Source organism: Larimichthys crocea, unplaced genomic scaffold (genome assembly GCF_000972845.2).
Source record: "Larimichthys crocea isolate SSNF unplaced genomic scaffold, L_crocea_2.0 scaffold220, whole genome shotgun sequence".
Lineage (NCBI taxonomy): Eukaryota > Metazoa > Chordata > Actinopteri > Sciaenidae > Larimichthys > Larimichthys crocea.
Window position 1 is genome coordinate 233,853 of NW_020852928.1, and position 21,755 is coordinate 255,607.

Below are 21,755 nucleotides of genomic sequence, written 5' to 3' on the forward strand. Positions count from 1 at the left end.
CACACACACACACACACACACACACATTAAGAGACACACACACACAAACAGAAGGCATGAACAGCTTGTGGTATTAGATTCAATCCCTCCAACTGGTATTTTTATAGGTGCTGGCCTCTAATGACTCACTTTGTTTGTTTTATCAAATATTTGATGATTTGTACGAGAGCAGAGAGAGAAGGAATCTTTATATATAACTGATGTTCTCTCTCTCTCTGTCTGTCTGTCTCTTTCAGGGTTATGCCTAGTCAGGCACGGTATTGGTTGAAGATGCAGTCACATCTCCCTTTACTGAAAACTTTCTCTCTCTCTTTCTCTCTCTCTCTCTCTCTCTCTCTCTCTGTATAAGTGTTGATTTGTTGTCCTAGTCGTTTTTGATTTTGCACCTTCTCTGTTAACCTTTTAAAATGTATTTTTCCTTCTCTCTGCCATGCTGTGTCAGAGGAGGCAGCCTTGGTGCTGGGGAGGGATGCTGAGCTGCTGGCTCGTGTCATGGAGTGGTGTGAAGCCAAAGACCATGCCGGGGTCAGAGGAGAAGCCAGCCGCCTGTTGGCTGCCTTCATCAGACACAGCCGCAGCCCCGTGAGTCCACTTGTTCTGATCTGATGTGAAAGTTAGCAGAGTGTAAATTCTTTCTTCTTGTTAGTCAGTTTGTTGAGGTGTATGTGCTGTGTATGCACACACACACATACACACACACACACACACACACACACACACACACACACACACACACGCACAATGAACATCTCATCATGAGTTGATTTCCTCCCTCTCACAGGAAGTTGTCAACGCTGTAGCCAAAGCAGCTGGGGTTCGACACCTTATCTCCATGGCAACAAGCGAGCACGTCATCATGCAGAACGAGGCCCTGGTTGCCCTGGCGATAGCATCTGCCATTGACATTGGTAATTTCTGAGATTATGTAAAAAGTTCTGTGCCTGAATTTATCAGACACGTAAGACTCACTGAGCCAATGACTGGAACTGAAGGTGAACTCTCAGCGAGGTTGAGAAGTTTGCACATGTCTAAACACCAGCCCAAAACTTCTAACATGTTAGGACTGCTCATCACATCCCAAAAACATGCCAGGCTGAGAAATGTTGTCCAGTTAGGATGGATTTTACCAATCTGAGATGTTTGATGAATACAGGCTGTTTATTAACTGTTAATGTTTAGAGTGTTCTCTGTATGTTATATACTGACTTTGCAAGAGTTTGTTTGTTTTTTTCTTGAAGAAGAAGATGCAGGAATACTGCACTTCTCTGGATGTGGCCATCAATCCTTCTCTCTGCAACAAATACACAGACAGTGTGCAGAGAGCTGGTTGTCAGTCGTGGGCTTGTTAAGATGATTTGTTGAAATCAGTGTGTGTTCTCAGGAGAAGCTTCTTGTTCTTTTCTTTTACGAACAAACTTCTTGTTTGGTGAAGCTGCTCTGTAGTGCTTTCACTTCTGGCCGTTAATGGTTCAAACATACAGTATGGTTATGGGATTCCTCTCTCTGTGCCATCTTTGTATCATAATACACAGAAGGTTATTGTTCCTAACTTAATTCGCATCTTCACAAACCTCCATACCACCCTGCTGTTTAATCCCTGGTGAGTTTTAGGGTTTTTAGTTATTTGAGGTTTCGTATGACACAGCACGCATATTGCATAGTTTACTTTTATGCGTCATACTTTTATATAATATATATTTTATATTAAGGTTATTTGTAACATGCCTCGATTCATAAGAAACTGAACGAAAGAGAAGAAAAAGAACATTTACACTGTGAGTGAGTGTGAAGCACAAAGAGAGAACAGGGATAAATCTGGAGTATTTACACATTATCACTAATGCAGCTGTAGCTCAGGAGGAAGAGCAGGTCGTCCACTAATCAGATGACATTAGACAAGATACTGAACCCCAATAAATCCTGAAGGCTCTGTCATCAGTGTATGACTGTGTGTGAATGGGTGAATGAGAGATGTAGTGTAAAAGAGCTTTGAATGGTCAGAAGACTAGAAAAGGTGTTATATAAGTGCAGTCCATTTACCATTTATTATTAACATGATAGTCAATATTGGTATATCACGAAGATAATTCACCAAGAAAAAAAAACACAGGTCTAACCACTTCTAACTAGCTTGGTTTATTTAATCAGTTAATCCAATATGATCCGGTATATCTCCAAATCCTGAATGCAAGCATATTTATGTGTGTGTGTGTGTGTGTGTGTGTGTGTGTGTGTGTGTGTGTGTGTGTGTGTGTGTACACTACAGACTCTATGAAGGATCCGTTCAGCGACGCGGAGCTGTTGCCCATACTGAAAAAGATGCTGGAGGATCCTGTTGGGGCGGTCGAAGTCAAGTTCAGTGCTTTAGGTCTCATCTGCAGCCTGGCTAACTCCAGTATGTGTTTGATCTGACTACACACACTCAGATGAGTTCTGTTCAAATTTCACAATGTTGCTGTTGAGCGTGAGGAAAACCGTATTGAGAGGGTCAGTGGTATTGGATATAAAACATCATTAATCAATCACAAATACTAATTTAGAGGTTTGTATGCATGTATGTTTCTATTTCTTCTGTTCTGTACTCTGCAAGAAAAAGTTGTTTAACACACAATGTTCAGAAAATGCGAAGCAAGCACAATTTTGCCTCCGACACTAGTTGCAAGTATCTCACACTTCTATCTTCTTCTTTCCATCCTCCAGGTGTGATGAAGGAGGAGTTGAACTCTGTGAACATGAAGGAAAGTCTCAGTAAACTGACAGATCATAGCAGCAGTAAACTTGCCTCGCAGGCCAGCTCCATACTGGCCATCCTCGGAGACACCAGTTAAACCAGCATGCAGAAACAGGAGCTCATCTGCTACAATAGCATACTTTAATTCAGACAGTCCTACTGCACAGATATTAAAAATGTCACCTGTTTTGTGGCAACAATTACTAATTGAATACAAGCAAGACTAAGTACACAGCACAGTGACAGGTGCTGGGGAGGGATGCTGAGCCATTAAAACCAAAACGGTTCATTCAATCAGGAGTTTAAAATGTCCTCCATGTGATGATGTGCAAAGATGACACTTGTCTGTATGAAATGGAAAGGTCCATTAGATTTTTCATTTCAAACATACAATAAATTTTATATTGTCAGTGGCAGCAGAGGAGGGGTCAGTGACAGATTCATCTTCTGGGGACCATGAATATCCATAAAAAATTTTATCTGAAGTTTTCAAAAAACCTCATCATGGAACAAAAAGTTGATCAAAGGGAAATTATGACAATGACATTTTCCTTTAAATGATATATGGTGGATGGACAGATGGACTGATGTTGCCTTTTGAGGGCCCGGCCAGCAGACAGGCCTGAATATTAGTAATAATGATTTCTGGGTCAGTTTATGTGAGATAAAGGTTGAGAAATCTGTGAAATATTTAGTGTAACTCTAGGAGCTGTGACATAGCAGCACAGAATGGTGATCCAAATGAATACTGACCTTTAAAGTGTCAAATAGCATACAGTATACAATCTACATGTGAACAAACAGCTCTTTCTGATTTTCTTGAACTACAGCTACTATCAACCTTTCAATGCTGATCCATTCCATTAGTAGAGGCTCAGCTTCATCTACCCTACTCACAAAAAGTTCAGGATATTTTCAGGTAAAATTTATGGAAAATGTAAAAAGTTCATGCTACAGTGATGTGATGTACAGTGACCCAGCTCAGTGGTAACTTCCCTCTGAGTACTTCCTGTTTAAAGCCTCACACTGACCAGGTACTGGTGATGATTGTTGGGTGTTGTCTTGGTGTCATGATGTCACAATGTGAACAGCATGATGAAGAGGACTGTTTCAATACAAACTGTCACTGAAGCAGAACATTTAGTGGAACATTCATGGATCACACACTTGTGATTTTTAATCACCTTGTTAGAGAACAGCATGTTCTGCAATAAGTACTGAAACACTGAACAGCTGGACATGTGCATTCAAAAGTTTAGAGAAGGTCAAATGAAGTTCACTGTAAAGGTTACAGTGCATTTTAGGTGCACGCTGAAATTTCATCCCAAAGACGAATAGCCTGAACTCTTTGTGAGTGGTGTAAGTTCCGGAGTCTGAAAAAATGTGCACTCAGAATATGAACAAACTGACCTCAGAAAGCTTTTTCTTTTTCTTACAGTGAAGATGAAAAATGTTCTTCCTGGTCGTACAGTAACTTTGAATGGAAGCAGTGATGTGAAGTCAGATGGAGTTATTTCTCCTTTACAGTAATATTTTCACAAAACAAGTGACACATGAAGATTTGTGCAGTAATTTGGTTGAATGAATTTTAATTTGAATGACTCCACTGAAGACTGATAATACCAAACTGAACATACAGTGCTTTGGGCTCACACTCTCAGTATCTTGTAAATCAATGCTTAAATAACTTTGAGACTATGAGAGGTCTTTTTGACCGGCTGAAATGTGGTCCACATGACCAAAGACTTTAAAGCAGACTGCCCAGCATCATTCCCAGTCAAATAAAACGAGTAATGGAGCCACATTACCAAGCAATAAATCTGAATGGCATGGCCTAGTCCTAGAACCTTTATGGTGTGTTGGATATTGTCTTGTCTCTTTCAAAATGCTCCTCCAGTAAGAGTTCTACTATACATTACATTACAAGTATGAGATGCCTATATGAATATGTATGTCACGTCACTGTGCTGACAGCAGCTGTACATAGAGGTGTAACAGTTAAAGACAGGTATAACCTTACAGCCCCAACTAAAGATGCTCTTTGCATCATGTGTCAGACTGAAGCATGCTAATGTCTCGATCATCTCATATGATGGATGGTAGAGGTCAGAAATATTCACGTTTAAGACTTGCACATGCTCCGATCACTAGAAACTAACAAACTGAGTGTATCAGACACAGCCACACAACACTGACTTACTTTTCCAGCCTTTGTTTGTGTCAGGTGATGTTAAACCTGTCATCAGACATTAGTTATAGTAGCAGGAGAGCGGTGACATCGCTGTCTGGAGCTGGTTCATCTCCTCTCTGCATGTTAGCTGAGCAGCAACTGTAGAACCCATGGCTAACGTTAGTTCCATTACTTGCTGTGCCGTGTTTGCAGTGTATCAAGTTCTCAGATTTCTTCAGATTCATTTACTTATTACTTTTCGGCTTAAACAAGATTAAAGTTGTGCTGGTTTGAAGTAACTAACTGGTTATGATTGGGGAAAGATCACAGTCAAAAGAAACCAGTGTATCCTCTGCTGCTGCCTATAATCACATGGAAAGAAATTATGCTCGGTCACACCACACTTGAAGTACCTGGCTGTTATACTGCACATGCAGGATTATTTAGCGTGTTAGTTTCTAATTATTTGCCAGTTCTCAACTGATCTGTGTTGAACGTCACAGGAAATGACCTCAGGCTGCACTGACAGTGTTGCAGTTAGAGCCCGTAGAGAACTGGTAACCTGAAGACCACAACATCTTTTTATTCTGGTCTCAAAGTGACGACGACTTGTTAGAATACTGTTATATAATAACATAATACATAAGTACTAATGAAATGATCTAGATGAATGATGAAAAGTATAGACTGTTCCTTTGATCTCATCTTGCACAGTTGATTTAGTAAATTGCTTGAACATGTGGCTCCGCCCTGACAGCAACGTCCACAGCACATTCTTCTGTAAATAACGCTTCCTGTTTTATGTTATGCAATAAACATAACAGAGAAAAACTATTTTCCATCTGACAGAGGAATCCTACAGAAGCACAATGTGGCAAACTCATGCAGACCAACCATTTGTATGTACAGTCTGTTCAAACCAACTATATGAATACAAGTGTACGACAGTGCTCTGAGCTGTGCATCTATAGTTTGGTACTCGTGGGGAAATGGTGAGCATGTGTGTCCGGTACTACAGAAATGATTCATCTTGCAGTGGACATGAGGTGATACCCTCTAATGTTTCATATAATATCTGTATCTGACATATTTAACTAGACATCACCTGTGAAGAAATCTGTTTATTTTTCAGGGAGAGAAAATTTGACATTTTATGATCTTTGTTCAAGAAAGAGCAGAATAAAGTTATGCAATGTCTTCCCCCATTCGGTGTCTAATGAATACATTTTCTCTTCATGTTCTTCAACATACTTACATACTGTATAAAGGTAATGGAGAATAATAATTATAATAATGTTTTTCTCAGCTGATTATGATGACAAGCTTCACATTGAGACAGACACTATGTCACACATTAACAAGAAGCTTAGGCAGCAATCTCAGAACTCATCAGCTCTCATCTAAAGTTTAGCCTCTGGGGAATGTGGCGGTGGATATCCAGGCCATGATGAGGAAGACACATAAACAGATCTACATAACAGATATACATACGTACATACATACATAAGAATGCAGGGAACTGCCTCTTTTGCGACGACAAACGAAATCCAGAACACTTCTGTTAGCAAAATCTTTGTATCTCAGATTTTTGTGAATGCATTTTTTAAAATTTATTTTATTTTCTATATATATATATATATATTTGCATTTCCCAATATTCCCTTTCTCTTGTTTCTTGTCTTTACTTTTTTGGAAAATGTTGTAGGTATCTAACTCAGCACGAGTGTATATTTCTAAAGACAACATGTTTATGAGAACATTAAATATCTTGGTCTTACTTCTAGAGATGGCTCTAAGAATGCTGATAATGTGAATGTACTGGGTTTGTAATATCAGTATTTATCAGTATATACATTTGAATTTAATGAGAAACCCTAAAATATGATTTATAGGTGTAAATTTGAAATAAATGTTTTATCTGATTTTGGACGTTAGTCTGAAAATGTATAACATCATTAATCTACATAATGACGATTGCTCAATTTCATTTCATGTCATATTTAATGTGTAAAATTCTTTCAGGTCTCAGTGAATGTGATGTGTACAGACACGTCATTCTGCACCGTGAAGGTAGACAGTTCAAAGTATGACAGGGAACTCAGAAGAGGGTTGATTGGTTATATTATGGAGACAGAGATCATTTTAATAACCAATCGATCAATATCCATGTTTAAATGGTAAAATGAGTCTATACACTCCAGAACAGCAGGGGGCGCTGTGCGTCCTTTACGCTGGTTCAGTAAAAGAAGAAGGAGACAGGACGTGTTGTGAGTTGTGTAGTTTCTGAAGTGAGTGTGACAGTTGTTCAAGAAAACATCATTCAGTCAGGTTTGTCACTTACACACAACTTTGTGTGTTACACGAGAGTGAAGTGTGTGTGGGTGTGCGTGCACGCGCACGCCTGTGCGTGTTTTGACTTTAAAGAGACTGTGTGTGTGTGTGTGTGTGTGTGTGTGTGTGTGTGTGTGTGTGTGTGTGTGAGAGAGAGAGAGAGAGAGACATATAGATAGTGTGTGTTTGTTAATCATGCATAGAAACGACAAAGACAATCATCAGTCTGTGCATGACAGCTGTCAGATGATTGTTTTGTGTTGTGATGTTGTGTTGTTGTGTTGTGATGTTGTGTTGTGATGTTGTGTTGTGATGTTGTGTTGTGATGTTGTGTTGTGATGTTGTGTTGTGATGTTGTGTTGTTGTGTTGTGTTGTTGCGTTGTATTGTGATGTTGTGTTGTGTTGTTGTATTGTGATGTTGTGTTGTGTGGTGATGTTGTGTTGTTGTGTTGTATTGTGATGTTGTATTGTGTTGTTGTGTTGTATTGTGATGTTGTGTTCTATTGTTGTGTTGTTGTGTTGTGATGTTGTGTTGTATTGTTGTGTTGTTGTGTTGTGATGTTGTGTTGTATTGTGATGTTGTGTTGTTGTGTTGTGATGTTGTGTTGTGTGGTAATGTGATGTTGTGTTGTATTGTTGTGTTTTGTTGTGATGTGTTGTATTGTGTTGTGATGTTGTGTTGTGTGGTGATGTTGTGTTGTATTGTGTGGTATTGTTGTGTTGTGTTGTGATGTTGTGTTGTTGTATTGTGATGTTGTGTTGTGTGGTGATGTTGTGTTGTTGTGTTGTATTGTGATGTTGTGTTGTGTGGTGATGTTGTGTTGTTGTATTGTGTTGTTGTGTTGTATTGTGATGTTGTGTTGTTGTGTTGTGTTGTGATGTTGTTTTGTGTGGTAATGTGATGTTGTGTTGTTGTGTTGTATTGTTGTGATGTTGTGTTGTATTGTGATGTTGTGTTGTGTTGTGATGTTGTGTTGTATTGTGATGTTGTGCTGTTGTGTTGTGTTGTGATGTTGTTTTGTGTGGTAATGTGATGTTGTGTTGTTGTGTTGTATTGTTGTGTTTTGTTGTGTTGTTGTGATGTGTTGTATTGTGTTGTGATGTTGTGTTGTGTGGTGATGTTGTGTGTTGTTGTGTTGTGTTGTTGTGTTGTGTTGTTGTATTGTGATGTTGTGTTGTGTGGTGATGTTGTGTTGTTGTGTTGTATTGTGATGTTGTATTGTGTTGTTGTGTTGTATTGTGATGTTGTGTTCTATTGTTGTGTTTTGTTGTGTTGTGATGTTGTGTTGTTGTGTTGTATTGTTGTGTTGTGTTGTATTGTGATGTTGTGTTGTTGTGTTGTGATGTTGTGTTGTATTGTGATGTTGTGTTGTTGTGTTGTGTTGTGATGTTGTGTGGTAATGTGATGTTGTGTTGTATTGTTGTGTTTTGTTGTGTTGTTGTGATGTGTTGTATTGTGTTGTGATGTTGTGTTGTGTGGTGATGTTGTATTGTGTTGTGATGTTGTGTTGTTGTGTTGTTGTGTTGTATTGTTGTGTTGTGATGTTGTGTTGTATTGTGATGTCGTGTTGTTGTTGTGTGGTGATGTTGTGTTGTATTGTGTTGTTGTGTTGTGATGTTGTGTTGTGTGGTAATGTGATGTTGTGTTGTGTTGTATTGTTGTGTTTTGTTGTGTTGTTGTGTGGTGATGTGTTGTATTGTGTTGTGATGTTGTGTTGTGTGGTGATGTGGTGTTGTTGTGTGGTGTTGTTGTGTTGTGTTCTGTTGTGTTGTTGTGATGTTGTGTTGTATTGTGTTGTTGTGTTATGATGTTGTGTTGTGTTGTGATGTTGTGTTGTGATGTTGTGTTGTATTGTGTTGTGTTGCTGTCAGGTCTAAAATGACTGAGGTGAGCCATGAGCAGTGGGGGGAGGTGTCTGGCCTGGGCTCTGTGGACCTGTGGGTCCTGCAGTCCTCTCAGGTCCGGGTGGAGGTCCTGACCCTGGGTGCCATCATCAGGTCTGTGTGCAGCAGAGGGAAGGACGTGGTCCTGGGCTACGATGACCTGGAAGGTACGGAGCAAAGAAGTGTGTCCTCCTTCACGTGTCAGAGTGGAGGATGTTCTTTCTTTCTTTCACTTCTTCACATGTTTTGGCCACTTTAATCTGCAGCAGTGCATCATGGTCTGTGTGGTCAGGTTACATGTCAGATAAGCGCTACCTGGGAGCCGTGGTGGGCCGCGTGGCCAACAGGATCGCACGTGGACGTTTTGTACTGGAGGGAAAAGAGTACCAACTGGACGTCAACAATGGACCTAATGCACTGCATGGAGGGCTGCGCGGCTTCAATAAGGTCAGGCTGATCTCAGAGCAGCTTGTGTTTTCCCTCTTTGGACTGCACAGAACCTGTATTGATCTCCAGCAGCACAGTGACACATAATAGTACAGATAATACACAACAGACAAATATGAAACGAAAAAAATAATAGAGACTAAACTACAGGTGAAGTGGCTATTAGTGGACTAATATATGATATCAGAAACAGAATCATTTTAATTTCACTGCGGTTACACTTTACTCTCATAGTACAAACATATATAGACATAGGTACAGTTAAAAACACAAAACAGAGAACTTGACAGGTAAACGTAGACATAAATATAAAATCTAATATATTTGGTATATACAGTATGCACAGTATAAGTGTGTAAGAGTTTAAGTGATGATATTTACATAAATCATTTATAATTTGCAGATCTTGTACAGGCGATGTTACTGACATTTTGAGTCCGGTATGATTATGTAGTTATTGTCTTTATTAATAATCTATCGAGATGTAAGTAAGGTATGATAGAAAATATGAATCAGGTCCATGTAACATTAACATGACACATGATGACATAGTATGACATAATGGTAGTATAATGATCATAGAATGGTGTAACAGACTATGTGGTCTCCACTGCTGTTCAATTTAAACAAAGATAATGAGGGTGTAGATAAATTGGTCACTCTGCACTTTGTGTCTGTTTGATTATTGATTTGAGTCCATGCTCAGCTCATCGGATGAACGATCAGACTTGTTTCGTTAGCTGTTCTGTGGTCTGCTGAGAGAGGTTCAGTCTGCCCTGATCAGCTGTGCGAGGCAGTAAAAACTGCTTTGGGTCATTATGGTGGTCCTGGGCACTGATGGGTGATGGGTAAGGTAGTTCTGCAGTTAACGCCAGTCTCTTATATTTAGTGTGCTCATCAGTGGGTGTCCATAGATCATGTGACGCGTGCTCTCTGTTGAGCTCTTTATGAGGATCAGTGGCGCTACAAGTTGTTTTTACATTACATTACATTATATTACATTGCATTTAGCAGACGCTTTTATCCAAAGCGACTTACAGAGGAGGACATAAGCTGAGAAAGGTGTAAAGGAGCACAGAATAGTTGTTAGTTTTGTTAGTTTTGTTAGGCAGGGAAGCATTCTTGAAACAGAAAGGTTTTTACAAGTTTTTTAAAGGTCGAAAGGGATGTTGCTGTTCTAGTAGCCGTTGGTAGGTCATTCCACCATTTGGGGACAACCACAGAGAAGAGTTTATAGTGACCTCGCTTTGCGAGAGGCGAGGGTACAACTAGACGGTTTGTATGAGCGGAGCGTAACGCCCTGGTCGGGACGTGAGCCTTTAGTAAGACGCTGAGATAGGCAGGGGCAGATCCTGAGGTGGTTTTGTAGGCTAGTGTCAGAGCTTTGTGTTTAATTCTGGCAGCTACAGGCAGCCAGTGCAGGTCGCTGAAGAGTGGGGTGACATGTGACCTTTTAGGTTGATTGAAAACCAGTCGCGCTGCGGCATTCTGGACCATTTGCAAAGGTTTGATCGCGCAAGCAGGTAGGCCAGCCAAGAGCGAGTTGCAGTAATCGAGGCGGGAGCTGACTGTAGCCTGAATCAGGAGCTGAGCGGCATATTGGGTCAGGTACGGTCTGATTTTTCTAATATTGTACAATGCATAGCGACATGACCTCGCTACGGAGGAAATGTGTTCAGAGAGAGAAAGACGATCATCTAGTACGACGCCCAGGTTTTTAGCAGCATGGTTAGGGGTAATAGTGACAGTACCAATTTTCAGGTTGAAGTCATGGCAGATTGACTCATGGGCAGGGATGACCAGGAGTTCGGTTTTTGACAGATTAAGCTGGAGATGGTGGTCTTTCATCCAAGTTGACAGATCAGAGAGACAGGCGGAGATACGTGCGGAGACCGTGGTGTCGTCCGGCTGGAACGACAGGTATAGCTGTGTGTCATCGGCATAGCAGTGGTAGGAGAAGCCGTGTGAGCGGATAACATGGGACAGCGAGGTGGTGTAGATGGCAAACAGAAGGGGACCCAGCACCGACCCCTGCGGCACCCCCGTGGAGAGGGTATGAGTCGATGACAGACGACCTTGCCAAGACACATTAAAGGAGCATCCAGCGAGGTAGGACTCGAGCCAGGAGTGGGCAGAGCCTGTAATGCCCATGTTAGCGAGTGTGGTTAGGAGTATGTCGTGATTGACTGTATCGAAGGCAGCCGATAAGTCGAGAAGGATGAGTACCGATGATTGCCCTCGTGCTCTGGCTGTTTTTAAGGCTTTTAAAGTTGTGAGATGCTAAAGGCTCATGGTATCTTCATGTAACTTGTTGTTAGGTTTTAGCTGAGGCATGGCAGTCCGTCCTAATGGTGGACCTGTTTGTGCTTGTCATCTCCCTTCATTAGTTTTCATACCAGTAAGAACACAAAGAAATCCAGTCAGTGAACTGAGGACCTGTCCAGACAGGTTATCGTCAGCGTCGACCAAACAACATCTTCACTACTGCTAATACCATAATCCATAATCCATTGTTGGGTTGCTGTACTGTGTTCGCTCTCTCTCTACTACAACTTGTTGCTACCACTGTCCTCACCTGCTCAGAGAAGCAGAGCTGAAGGAGATGTGTTCTGTGTCTTGTGTGCTCGCTGTAACTTCATCATCAGCCATGCTGGCAGCTCTGTGCAGTCCATTCAGCAGCTGACACTGTGGTGAGACAGCAGCAGGATGATTGAAGTCAGAACACTTGTCATCTAGGTACCATAAATGTCTGTACAAAGTAGTGTTCCTGTTTCAGAGATGAACCGTTTAGATGCTGGTGGTGTGAGAGGATAAATCAGTTAGATTCATCCCCTGGTGACCATGAATGACATGAATATTTCACAGTACAAAGAATAGACGTGTCCGCGTGATGTCACCCACCAGTTTCCAAAGCGCTCAGAATATGTGACGCTGGCCGCCGCCATGTTGGCTTTACTGCCTCTTCCACCTCCCAGCTAATCTAAAAATCGGCAAATACATGATTCATCGGCGGATCTGAGTGCTCAAACAAGCGTCCACGCTGGTAACTCTGCATAACATAAGCCTTAATACCATTTGAACAGTACACTTGTCAAACAGTTTTTTTGTATCAGGCTGTAATCATGTTTATTTCTGCTGTGAAGTTGACATTTTAATGCGCGTGCTTATGGAGGTTGGAATGTTGCAGCCAGCCTCAAAATGAGTTTTTACTACTTCTGCATTGGCTTCACTTTCCAGTTATTGATTTTGGAGCTCGGTCTGGACAAGTGGTGGACTAACCATGGTGATGTTAGCAGCTCACGGGTTAAATGGTTCAAACAAAGAACATCGATGAGTCCAGTCTACTGAATTCAGCATAAAGAAAGATATTTAGTGTTGTGTTATTTATTGATTTATTATTTTTGTGGGCTTTGGCCTTTATTATTCAGGACAGCTTAAGAAGAAAGACCTAGCCTTCATACACGGGCACACATAGAGGTGAGCTACTGGCCTGCTACTGCCTGCCTGGTGTTAATGAATTCTGTGGTGCATGTTTGTTTGTGTGGCAGAACAGATGTTCACTGGCTTCTGTTTATAAATCTGATAAACTAATGACCTTTATTCAGGACTCATAATCATTTTTGACATCAGTGAATCTGTCTGTCATTCTGTTTTTTACTTGATGAGTTGTTTAAAACTAAGACTGTGAAAAATGTTCTGTGATCAGTGTTTTCAAAGTGACATCCTCACATGTTCAGTTGAAAACATGAAAGAAAGCAAAAATATTCACATTTAAGATTTTTTTCAAAACAATTAATCAATTATCAAATTAGTTGCTGATCAAATTATTATTTAATTATTAATATTTGACTAAACTAATCGATGAATAGACTAGTCATTGCAGTTCAATAGAGATCTGATAGCAACTGACAGCAGACATGACTGGGGCTGGTTTGTCTCTGTGTGAGCTCAGTGATTGGCTGAGACCAGTCCAGGCTCCACCTCCCACCTCAGTCTCAGCTGGGTTTGGCTGCAGCCCTCCTCTGACCTTCGAGGAGAAGCAGGTATAGCTAATGGAATGGACTATTGTTTTGAATCTTTCATAAATACTGTATAACACTGTGTGAATGTGTCTGTCTCTGCAGGCTATCTGGATTGCTACACCAGTGGAAGGTGGTGTCCAGCTGAGTCTTACAAGTCCAGATGGAGATCAGGGTTATCCTGGAGAGGTCCAGGCCTCAGTCTCCTACACCCTGCAGGTAAACACACCTCACAGCTCTGTAGCTGATCACCCTCGGAGCATCTCAAACATTTTTCAACTAAGGTCTGCTTTAGCCTGGAGAGGTCTGCTTCATGAACCACTTGTTATGCTTCATGAGGTTTGGTCAGCAAACACAATGACCTTGAAGAAGTCCTTGAAGAAATGAACCTGAAATTAGACAACAGTTTTCAGATTTAAAACCAAAGAATCCACTCTTTTACAACCAGGAGCATTTTCTTCATTCAGCATATGAATAACTGCTTTGTAAGTCACATCTAAGCTGTGTCTTCAGGGGGAAACACTAACTGCTGAATACCGAGCCCAGTCTACCAAAACCACGCCCATCAACCTCACCAACCACTCTTACTTCAACCTGGCTGGACAGGTAAGGTCACATCATCATCCAATAAATACACTGGGCCTCTGTTTCCATTCATCATTAGCTCTGATCAGGATTATTTCTCACTTTGTTGTGCTAAACACATGGAGACAATAGATAATAAATATTCTACATCACCACAAGATAGATCCAATTGATCAGATCCAAAATCAATTGACAAAATGTGTAAAACTGTACGGAAATGTTGCAAATATTAAAAAGATGCAGCAAAATGGTGGAGGTGTTTGTCAACAGAGAGCATCAGAGTTGTAGTCTATTGACTGTGTCCCCCTCTGCAGGGCCTTATGGTCCTGCTGGGTGCTGCTGCCATACCAGGTGTGATGTTTCCTGTCCACACACTCTCCACAGTGCACATGCAGAATGTTCAGAGTGTCTGTAAGAACATTTGCTGTAGCTGGCAGAGGAGATAAAGTCACTGATGTGCCTCGACTAAAGTGGTGCACCCTCTCCACTGTGGTCCTGTCCATCTCAAGGAGGCGGTGTTGTTCCTCTTCTGCTTACTCCCGTCGGCCCACAGTCAGCTCCTTGGTTTTGTGGCTGTCCTACTGAAAGTTCTGTCTCGTCCTGGTTCAGCGATGACGATCATACTTTGGTATTGGAGTCAGGACAGGGCTCAGAAGACCGCCTTGCCCCGTCTGAGGGTGATGATGGATGAGGTGTAGCTGCCTTATCCTCATTTAATGTAGAATGAAGGAGGTTGAAGGTGGTGAAAGGAGAAACTAAAGGAAGTTTTTCTAATAACTTCTAGCTCAATCCTGCAAAGTTTTATACTCAAGCCGGTGACTTCAGATCTGTCTACCTGCAGTGAGTACGATGATCTGTGTGTACAAATCCAAACTGAGGCTAAGCTCTGCGTCTCTTAGTCATTGATCACAGTACTGCCTCCATTCCTAGGTGATCTAGTACAGGTACAGCAGCCTTTTACCGACAGGCAGACCCTTATTTCAAGTTAAAAAAGATCTGACTGAGTCTGAAGTCAGGCAATCCATTCTGTTGTGATATTTCATTATTTCATCATCTCCAAATGATGAAATAATGTGTGTGTGTGTGTGTGTGTGTGTGTGTGTGTGTGTGTGTGTGTGTGTGTGTGTGTAGGGTGCATCAGATATCTACGACCATCAAGTGTCCATCAGTGCTCAGTCCTACCTGCCTGTGGATGACACATCCATTCCCACAGGTAACACATTTATATCACACACACGTCATGTTGTTGATGTATGTCTGTGTGGGTGATAACCAGCACTGTGCTGGTCCTGGGGCTTTGGCAGAGGTCGGCTTGGTTGGGTCTGCCAGTCCCTAAGGAGGGTGCTGGTCCGCTGCAGATACCTATGGGAGTGAGCCAGCACTGTCGGGCCCAGGAGGTATTTTTAAATGTGTTTTACATCCAGTGCTCTGTGTTTGCCCTTGCCCTGTCCTGTCCTGCACCCCCATTGCCACTACCACAGCCAGAGGTGCTGCCTCATCACTGGCACTAGTAGATGATGGGAGAAAATAAATGATTTTATCAATGAATAAAACAACTCAGAGTAACTTAATAAATGAGGGTAGGAGAAACTGAGAAGGGAAAATACATTTTAAAAAATGATTAGGTGAAGGAGAAAATGAAAGAGAGTGAGTGGATTCATTTCAAAGCAGCTTTGTGTATATTCTGATTACATTACTTCTGATCAAAAACTAGCGAGTCGACAACTTTGCTAACAGCCAAACATCAACCAGGTCACCAACAGCAGACCCAGCAGCAGCTAATATCACTGACTAGTCCAACAGCAGTCAGCCCAGCTCGGCGTCTGTCTTTCAGCCTTTTATTTCACCAAGCTCTCACCAACCACTAAAAGTCAGTCCCGTATTTGTCATTATGTCCATAGACGTAATCCACCACACTGTCTCTGGTCCCTATACATACCCCCGTGCCCCGGGCCTGAAAACCTGCTCAGACACAACGAACATGACCAGAAAACATTTTCTCCATAAAATATGATCCAGTTTCACCAGAATCATTCAAATAGTTGGTGGTGTGTGACTCTCCAGAATTGGACATTTTAACATGGGGACTTATGGAGACTGACTCACTTCTGGAGCCAGCCTCAAATGGACGTTTGAGGAACTGCACTACACTGTTTTTGGCACTTCCTTTCACAGCTTCGGCAGGTTGCCGCTTGATTCAAACTTAAAATAAAACACAGGAAAGTGTAAAATATGTGACCTTTATGTTTTTTATTCCAGCATAAACAGAAGAAACTGACACTAACTTCACTATTACTGTTCATTTATCTATAATTTAATCAAATAAATAAATCAGTTCTAATCAGGTGTGACCACCTGTCAGTTTAAGTTATCTAATGGTCGGACACTTTTGAATCTTTTTTGTGGCATTTATTGAAGAAGACTGAACGGTTTTGTTTTGTTGACACATTCACACAGTTACACATTTATAAGAAGGTACATATTCTGTTTTTTTTTTTTTTGTTAAAATTTAACAAGTGGACGAACCGGAGTATCCCAGAGAAAGCCCTGACACACAGAGGAAGAAACTCCTCTGATGGTTTCCTGTGTGAAGGTGACCACAGTTAGTCTGATGTCTAGAGACAACTGTGAGAAGAACCTTTCTCTGCAAGCTTCGCAGAGAAATCTCTGATGTGAGCCTGCAAACACTGGACGATGGCGGTGTCCACGGCTGGATCCTCTAAAAAGATGACAGTCTTCAGCAGTCCCTTGCTGCCAAACTTCTTCTGCAGGTCTTTCAGCTCGTCCTTGCACACCTTCTTGATGTCCTTGGCGTCTGGGCAGAAGTTTTCTGTGGCAGTGAGTCCGTCCATGGTCTGGTTAACCAGTCCCTTCACGTGGACGATCCACTGCTTCTGGCTGCAGTGCTGCAGAGTGTTACACTTGTCTAACAGTCTTACAGTCAGCAAGGTGACAAACAACTGGAGCTGATTCTTGTTTTGGTCTCTATAGCTAATTTCCCTGTTCATGACAACTGTACTGAGGGTGAATTTATTTAGAACTCACATGTTCGAATAATATTACATTTAAAGTTAAAGTTATGCAGAATTAACAATATCTGATGATGATAATAGATTTTTCTCTTCAGCACCAAACATGAAGCAGGAAACTGATTGGTTACTTTCTTAACAAATCAAAAGACTCCTACTGTTTATGTATCTGATCGACTAACCAGCTCTTACTTTAATTTAATTTAATGATAATTCTTGAATCTTGAATCAATCTTATTTCTTGGTTTCAAGCTAAAATGTGATGACTGCAACATCATAACGTCACTAAATTGAAGTCTGTCAGTCTGAGGAACAAAAGCACGATTAGGAACAAACCTCCAGTTTAGTCCAACTTATTTGGAAAGTCTTTGACATACTGCACTGCAGTGTGGTAGTAAAGTTGTGCAGGTTAGCACATGATTTTCCTGTTAAGTGAATGTTAAATGTTCTTTGGTACAAGAAAAGATGAAGAGGCAAAGTGCTCAGCACAGGTTCAGGAAACCAGATGAAAAGACTCTATCACAGTAAAGTCATGGGTTAAAGTTCTCCATAGCTACAACGGTTTACTGTTATTTCACAGAGGCCGTTGATGAGATCCATGTAGATGCAACAAGTTTGGCAGTGCACAAGTTGTATGAGGGGGAAAAGGAAAATAACTGAATAAAGTAAAGTAAAAAAATAAATATGAATCATTGTGCATGTCATCATGCTTGGATGAGCACAGAAACATATGAGAGACCTCTGAGTACTGCAATATGTTTGTGTGTTCACGGGCTGTCTTTCAATGGTAGGGATGTAGAACTGATGAATGAAAAATGATGCAGATCCTCACAATGATGTTGACATGAAACAAAAAGTACTTTAAGGCAAATCCACTGTGGCACAGCCTTCAAAGTTTCAATACACTCGTCAGATTAGATATGTTTCGTCAACGCAGCAGTGTGTGTGTGTGTGTGTGTGTGTGTGTGTGTGTGTGATTTTTATACTGATGAGTTGTATTAGTCATGATAACAGCAGACTTTCTCCCAGTTCTGGATCAGAACAGAGAGATGTGTGTTTTTGTCCAAAGTGACATATTGTAGAGAACTGATTTGAACTCAGCCATCAGTCACAGCTTTGAAGGTGAAGTCATTCTGATTTTTGACAATGTAAGAAAAGGGAGATCGGATATTAATCATTCACAACGTTCATATTGTTCAAAATCTAGCCATGATTCTTGGTTCTTTTAGTTTGAAAGATGTTCACATGGTGAGAATTTCTGGTTGTAGTTATTTTAAGGTGTAGAGGTGGAGTCCTTTGGTCTGTTGTGTCTGTTGAGAATAGGAGGAACTATTGGATCTTGCTGAATATTGAATGCTGTCCCTTTCAGCTGTCTACAGTGCTCGTTGGTCACTGTGAATCTAGGAAATCATTTATAAAACAGTTCTCCAACAGGGAGGGTGGTTCTAATTTGAGGGGAAAGGTTCATTTAAAGGTTCAGTGTGTAGACTTTAAGGTGTTCTATTCACAGAAATGGAATATAACATGTATAACTATGTTTTCAGTCATATATAATCACCTTAAAAAGAGAATTGCCATTTTTTTATTATCTTAGAAATTTATATCTACATATGGAGCGGATCCTCTTACACGGAGTCGGCCATCTTGTGCCACCATGTTTGTTCCAGTCAAAGGTCCACAGAGCGTAGCAGAGAAAGAAGATAAAGATGTTGCTGCTTCTGGTTCACTGTAATGTTTTTAGTTTAAAGTTTGAGAATGGAAATTACATCACGTGGCTAATCTTAGCTTTTATTAGCATGCAGAACAGCTAGCTAAAGTCAACAAACACAGCAACACAATGCAGAACAAGGAACAGTGACATTTACCATGAGCTGTAGTTTTACACAATATCTACCTGATTACACTTTGTAAATATATGTATCTAAAGGAACCTCAATGACCTCACCACACTCCCCATGTGTTTCTAATGATGACCTCTTTTGGCACATAAAGGCCACCGTAGTTCTCCTACAGACTTGGAACATATTTGTATGGGTTTATGTGTGTGTGTATATGTGTACACATGTTCAAACATGTATATTTCCTCCTCCTTTTCAAACATGTAAGATTTAATTTGTGTTGGTTGAGAGAACTTAATTATTGTGGTTGTATGGGCTGAAAAAAACAGCTCAGCTGGTCACCAGCTTATAGTTTCACTTAACTTCTATTGTGAGACACACAGCTGGCTAACAGTGATTCATGTTTCCTTCGAAAAGCTCCTCATGAGAATCCTCTTTTTCTTCAAAACTCTGCTTTCTGTGTGCTGCTCTGTTTTGAACTTTAATTATTGTATATGTTTACCATCATGCCACTGGTAATGTGGGAGTACGGCAGCATGAGCGCTTGTACTCCTGTGTGGGAGTGTGTTCCTTCATGCTCTGTCAGACAAACACTCATTACTCTGCAATTAGCTTTGGTTTCCCTGGGAGACGGAGGAGCTAATGACTGTTTATTTATATCACCAAATCTGTGTTAGAATGGAAACCCACCTGAAGGGCTGGCAGGACTTAAAAATATGGAGTCGGTTCTGTGTCATGCAGAGTTAAAAGTAGAGGGCTGCACTCAAGTCTTGACAGGTTGGTCCTGCCTATTTACCCAGCCTGTGTGCTTTCTGTCTGCTAAACCCCCAACAGAAGGAGAGTTTGAGGCTGGAGCTCCTCTGAAGGGCTGTAAATCTGGAGCTGCTGGCTCGGTGCTTTTAGTGTGTTCAGATAAAAATGGAGCTTTTGTGAAGTGATGACATAAGCTGCCCACAGAGATTGGAGGTACAGTAAGGAATCTGTCAGAGGAGTGCCCGGTGGTGTTTTGCTACATCCAGGTGTGCTCCTGTGAGCAAAGAGCGGCGATGAATGCTACACATTCTACATCCACGTGCTCCGACAGTCTGCACAGTAACACTCAGTGTTACTCACACTGTGGACGGTGACACAGGGGAACTTATCACTTTAATCCCAGTTTGCTTTGAATCGTTCAGTTGATCTGATTCAGCATCACAGTACAGAGCCACTGAGAGTCAGATTAAGAGTTATAACCAACATTTTTGTTTTATGAGGGAACTGCAGATGTAGATACATTTGTTAGGGATATACAATCACTGATCAATAAGCTAATCTCTCCATAGGAGAGATCAGAGGAGTGGAAGGCACGCCCTTTGACCTCAGGAAGCCTGTTCTGATTGGCCCTCGTCTGAAGGAAGTTCCAGGTCCAGGGTTTGACCACAACTTCTGTCTGTCATCACCTGGAGATGCCTGGACAGAGAGACACACTGCCAGGTTTGTCACTTTCTCACAAAGACACTACACACATACCATTGTCTAATATAATCTGACAGGAAAACGTCTTTCTCCACCCAAGAGTGTGTCACCCAGCCAGTGGGCGTGTCCTGGAGGTTTCCACTAGCCAACCAGGAGTCCAGTTTTACACGGCCAACTTCCTAGACGGCTCAATGACAGGAAAGGGCGGGGCTAGGTATGGGAAGCACAGCTCCTTCTGTCTGGAGACGCAGAATTGGCCTGATGCTGTCAACCAGGTATGAGGGTGACAGAGTCACTTCTACAAAGTTGTTGTGTGGACTCAACCAACTATTGTTGGGTTCTCTTCCATAATTACGAAATCATTTAAATCATGTAATCTTGGAGGCTGTTTGTGGTTAATCATCTTCATCTTTGTGTGTGTGTGTGCGTGTGTTCAGGCTTCATTCCCTGACTGTCTTCTGCGTCCTGGTGAGGACTACCGTCATGTGACCCGATTCACCTTCACCACAGTCTGATCTGACGTCCGCTCAGAGAAAAGAAGAGGACTGGACCAGTCAATGTTCACATTTTAATCATGTACTGTACACTTTGATTCCTGTCTGTGTAATTCATTTATTTGATGCAGATTCATTTAATGTGAATGTGAAGAACTGTACAGGCAGAGGAATCCCAGCCTGCACTGCTTCTTTACATGTAGCGATGAACAGAGTGGCGTTTCTGTGTAGCTGCAGGACAGTTTACTCCCAACAGTGCCCCGATTTCCTTCCAAACCTCGTCATTTTTGAGGATATCCTGATAAAGAAGGTGCTGTGGATCATGCTGCAGGAAGGACTCACACTCAGCCTGTTGGCTGACACGTGGAGTAGATGAGGACTAACTGAAACAGTGTGATGTCCGCTGATGACATCGCTTCCTGTCAGGAAACTGTGGGCTAGTGGCCTGAAGCTCAGAGTCTAACCGACCAAACAGTGATCGTCATAATGTGATTTATGATCGTGTGCCAATGCAGTCTGACATGAAATAAAAAAATTATAATTCACTCAAACTTCCATCTGTGCTGTGTACTGTGGACATTATGAATGTTATGTAACATTACACAGAGAGAGTGAGTGTGTGTGTGTGTGTGTATTTCTTAGGTGAGGAGGCAGGTTTGGGTGAGAGGGTATCCCACTACTCTGCCAAGATATAGGATGTGTTGCTATGGCAACCACTTATCCATCACTCAGAGAGGCTTTTACAGCCAGAGAGTTCATGAAAACATAGAC

The 21,755-nt window shown here is 41.5% G+C and overlaps 2 protein-coding genes across 2 annotated transcripts in view; both read left to right on the forward strand.

Moving 5' to 3' along the window:
* Positions 1 to 3,860, forward strand: part of si:dkey-191g9.5 (rap1 GTPase-GDP dissociation stimulator 1) — a 30,358-nt gene extending 26,498 nt beyond the window's left edge. The window contains exons 11-14 of the mRNA XM_027275844.1: positions 443 to 582; positions 782 to 908; positions 2,267 to 2,395; positions 2,701 to 3,860. Of these exons, the coding sequence (XP_027131645.1) occupies positions 443 to 582; positions 782 to 908; positions 2,267 to 2,395; positions 2,701 to 2,828 (524 nt within the window). The 3' untranslated portion in view covers positions 2,829 to 3,860. The remainder of the gene's footprint in view (positions 1 to 442; positions 583 to 781; positions 909 to 2,266; positions 2,396 to 2,700) is intronic.
* Positions 3,861 to 7,122: 3,262 nt separating this feature from the next.
* On the forward strand, positions 7,123 to 21,529 carry galm (galactose mutarotase). The gene is made up of 9 exons (XM_010752431.3): positions 7,123 to 7,229; positions 9,106 to 9,284; positions 9,410 to 9,564; positions 13,689 to 13,802; positions 14,097 to 14,189; positions 15,300 to 15,381; positions 20,358 to 20,508; positions 20,591 to 20,765; positions 20,928 to 21,529. The coding sequence occupies exons 2-9, from the start codon at positions 9,113 to 9,115 to the stop codon at positions 21,003 to 21,005; spliced, it is 1,020 nt and encodes a 339-aa protein (XP_010750733.1). The 5' UTR covers positions 7,123 to 7,229; positions 9,106 to 9,112; the 3' UTR covers positions 21,006 to 21,529.
* Positions 21,530 to 21,755: the final 226 nt, after the last annotated feature.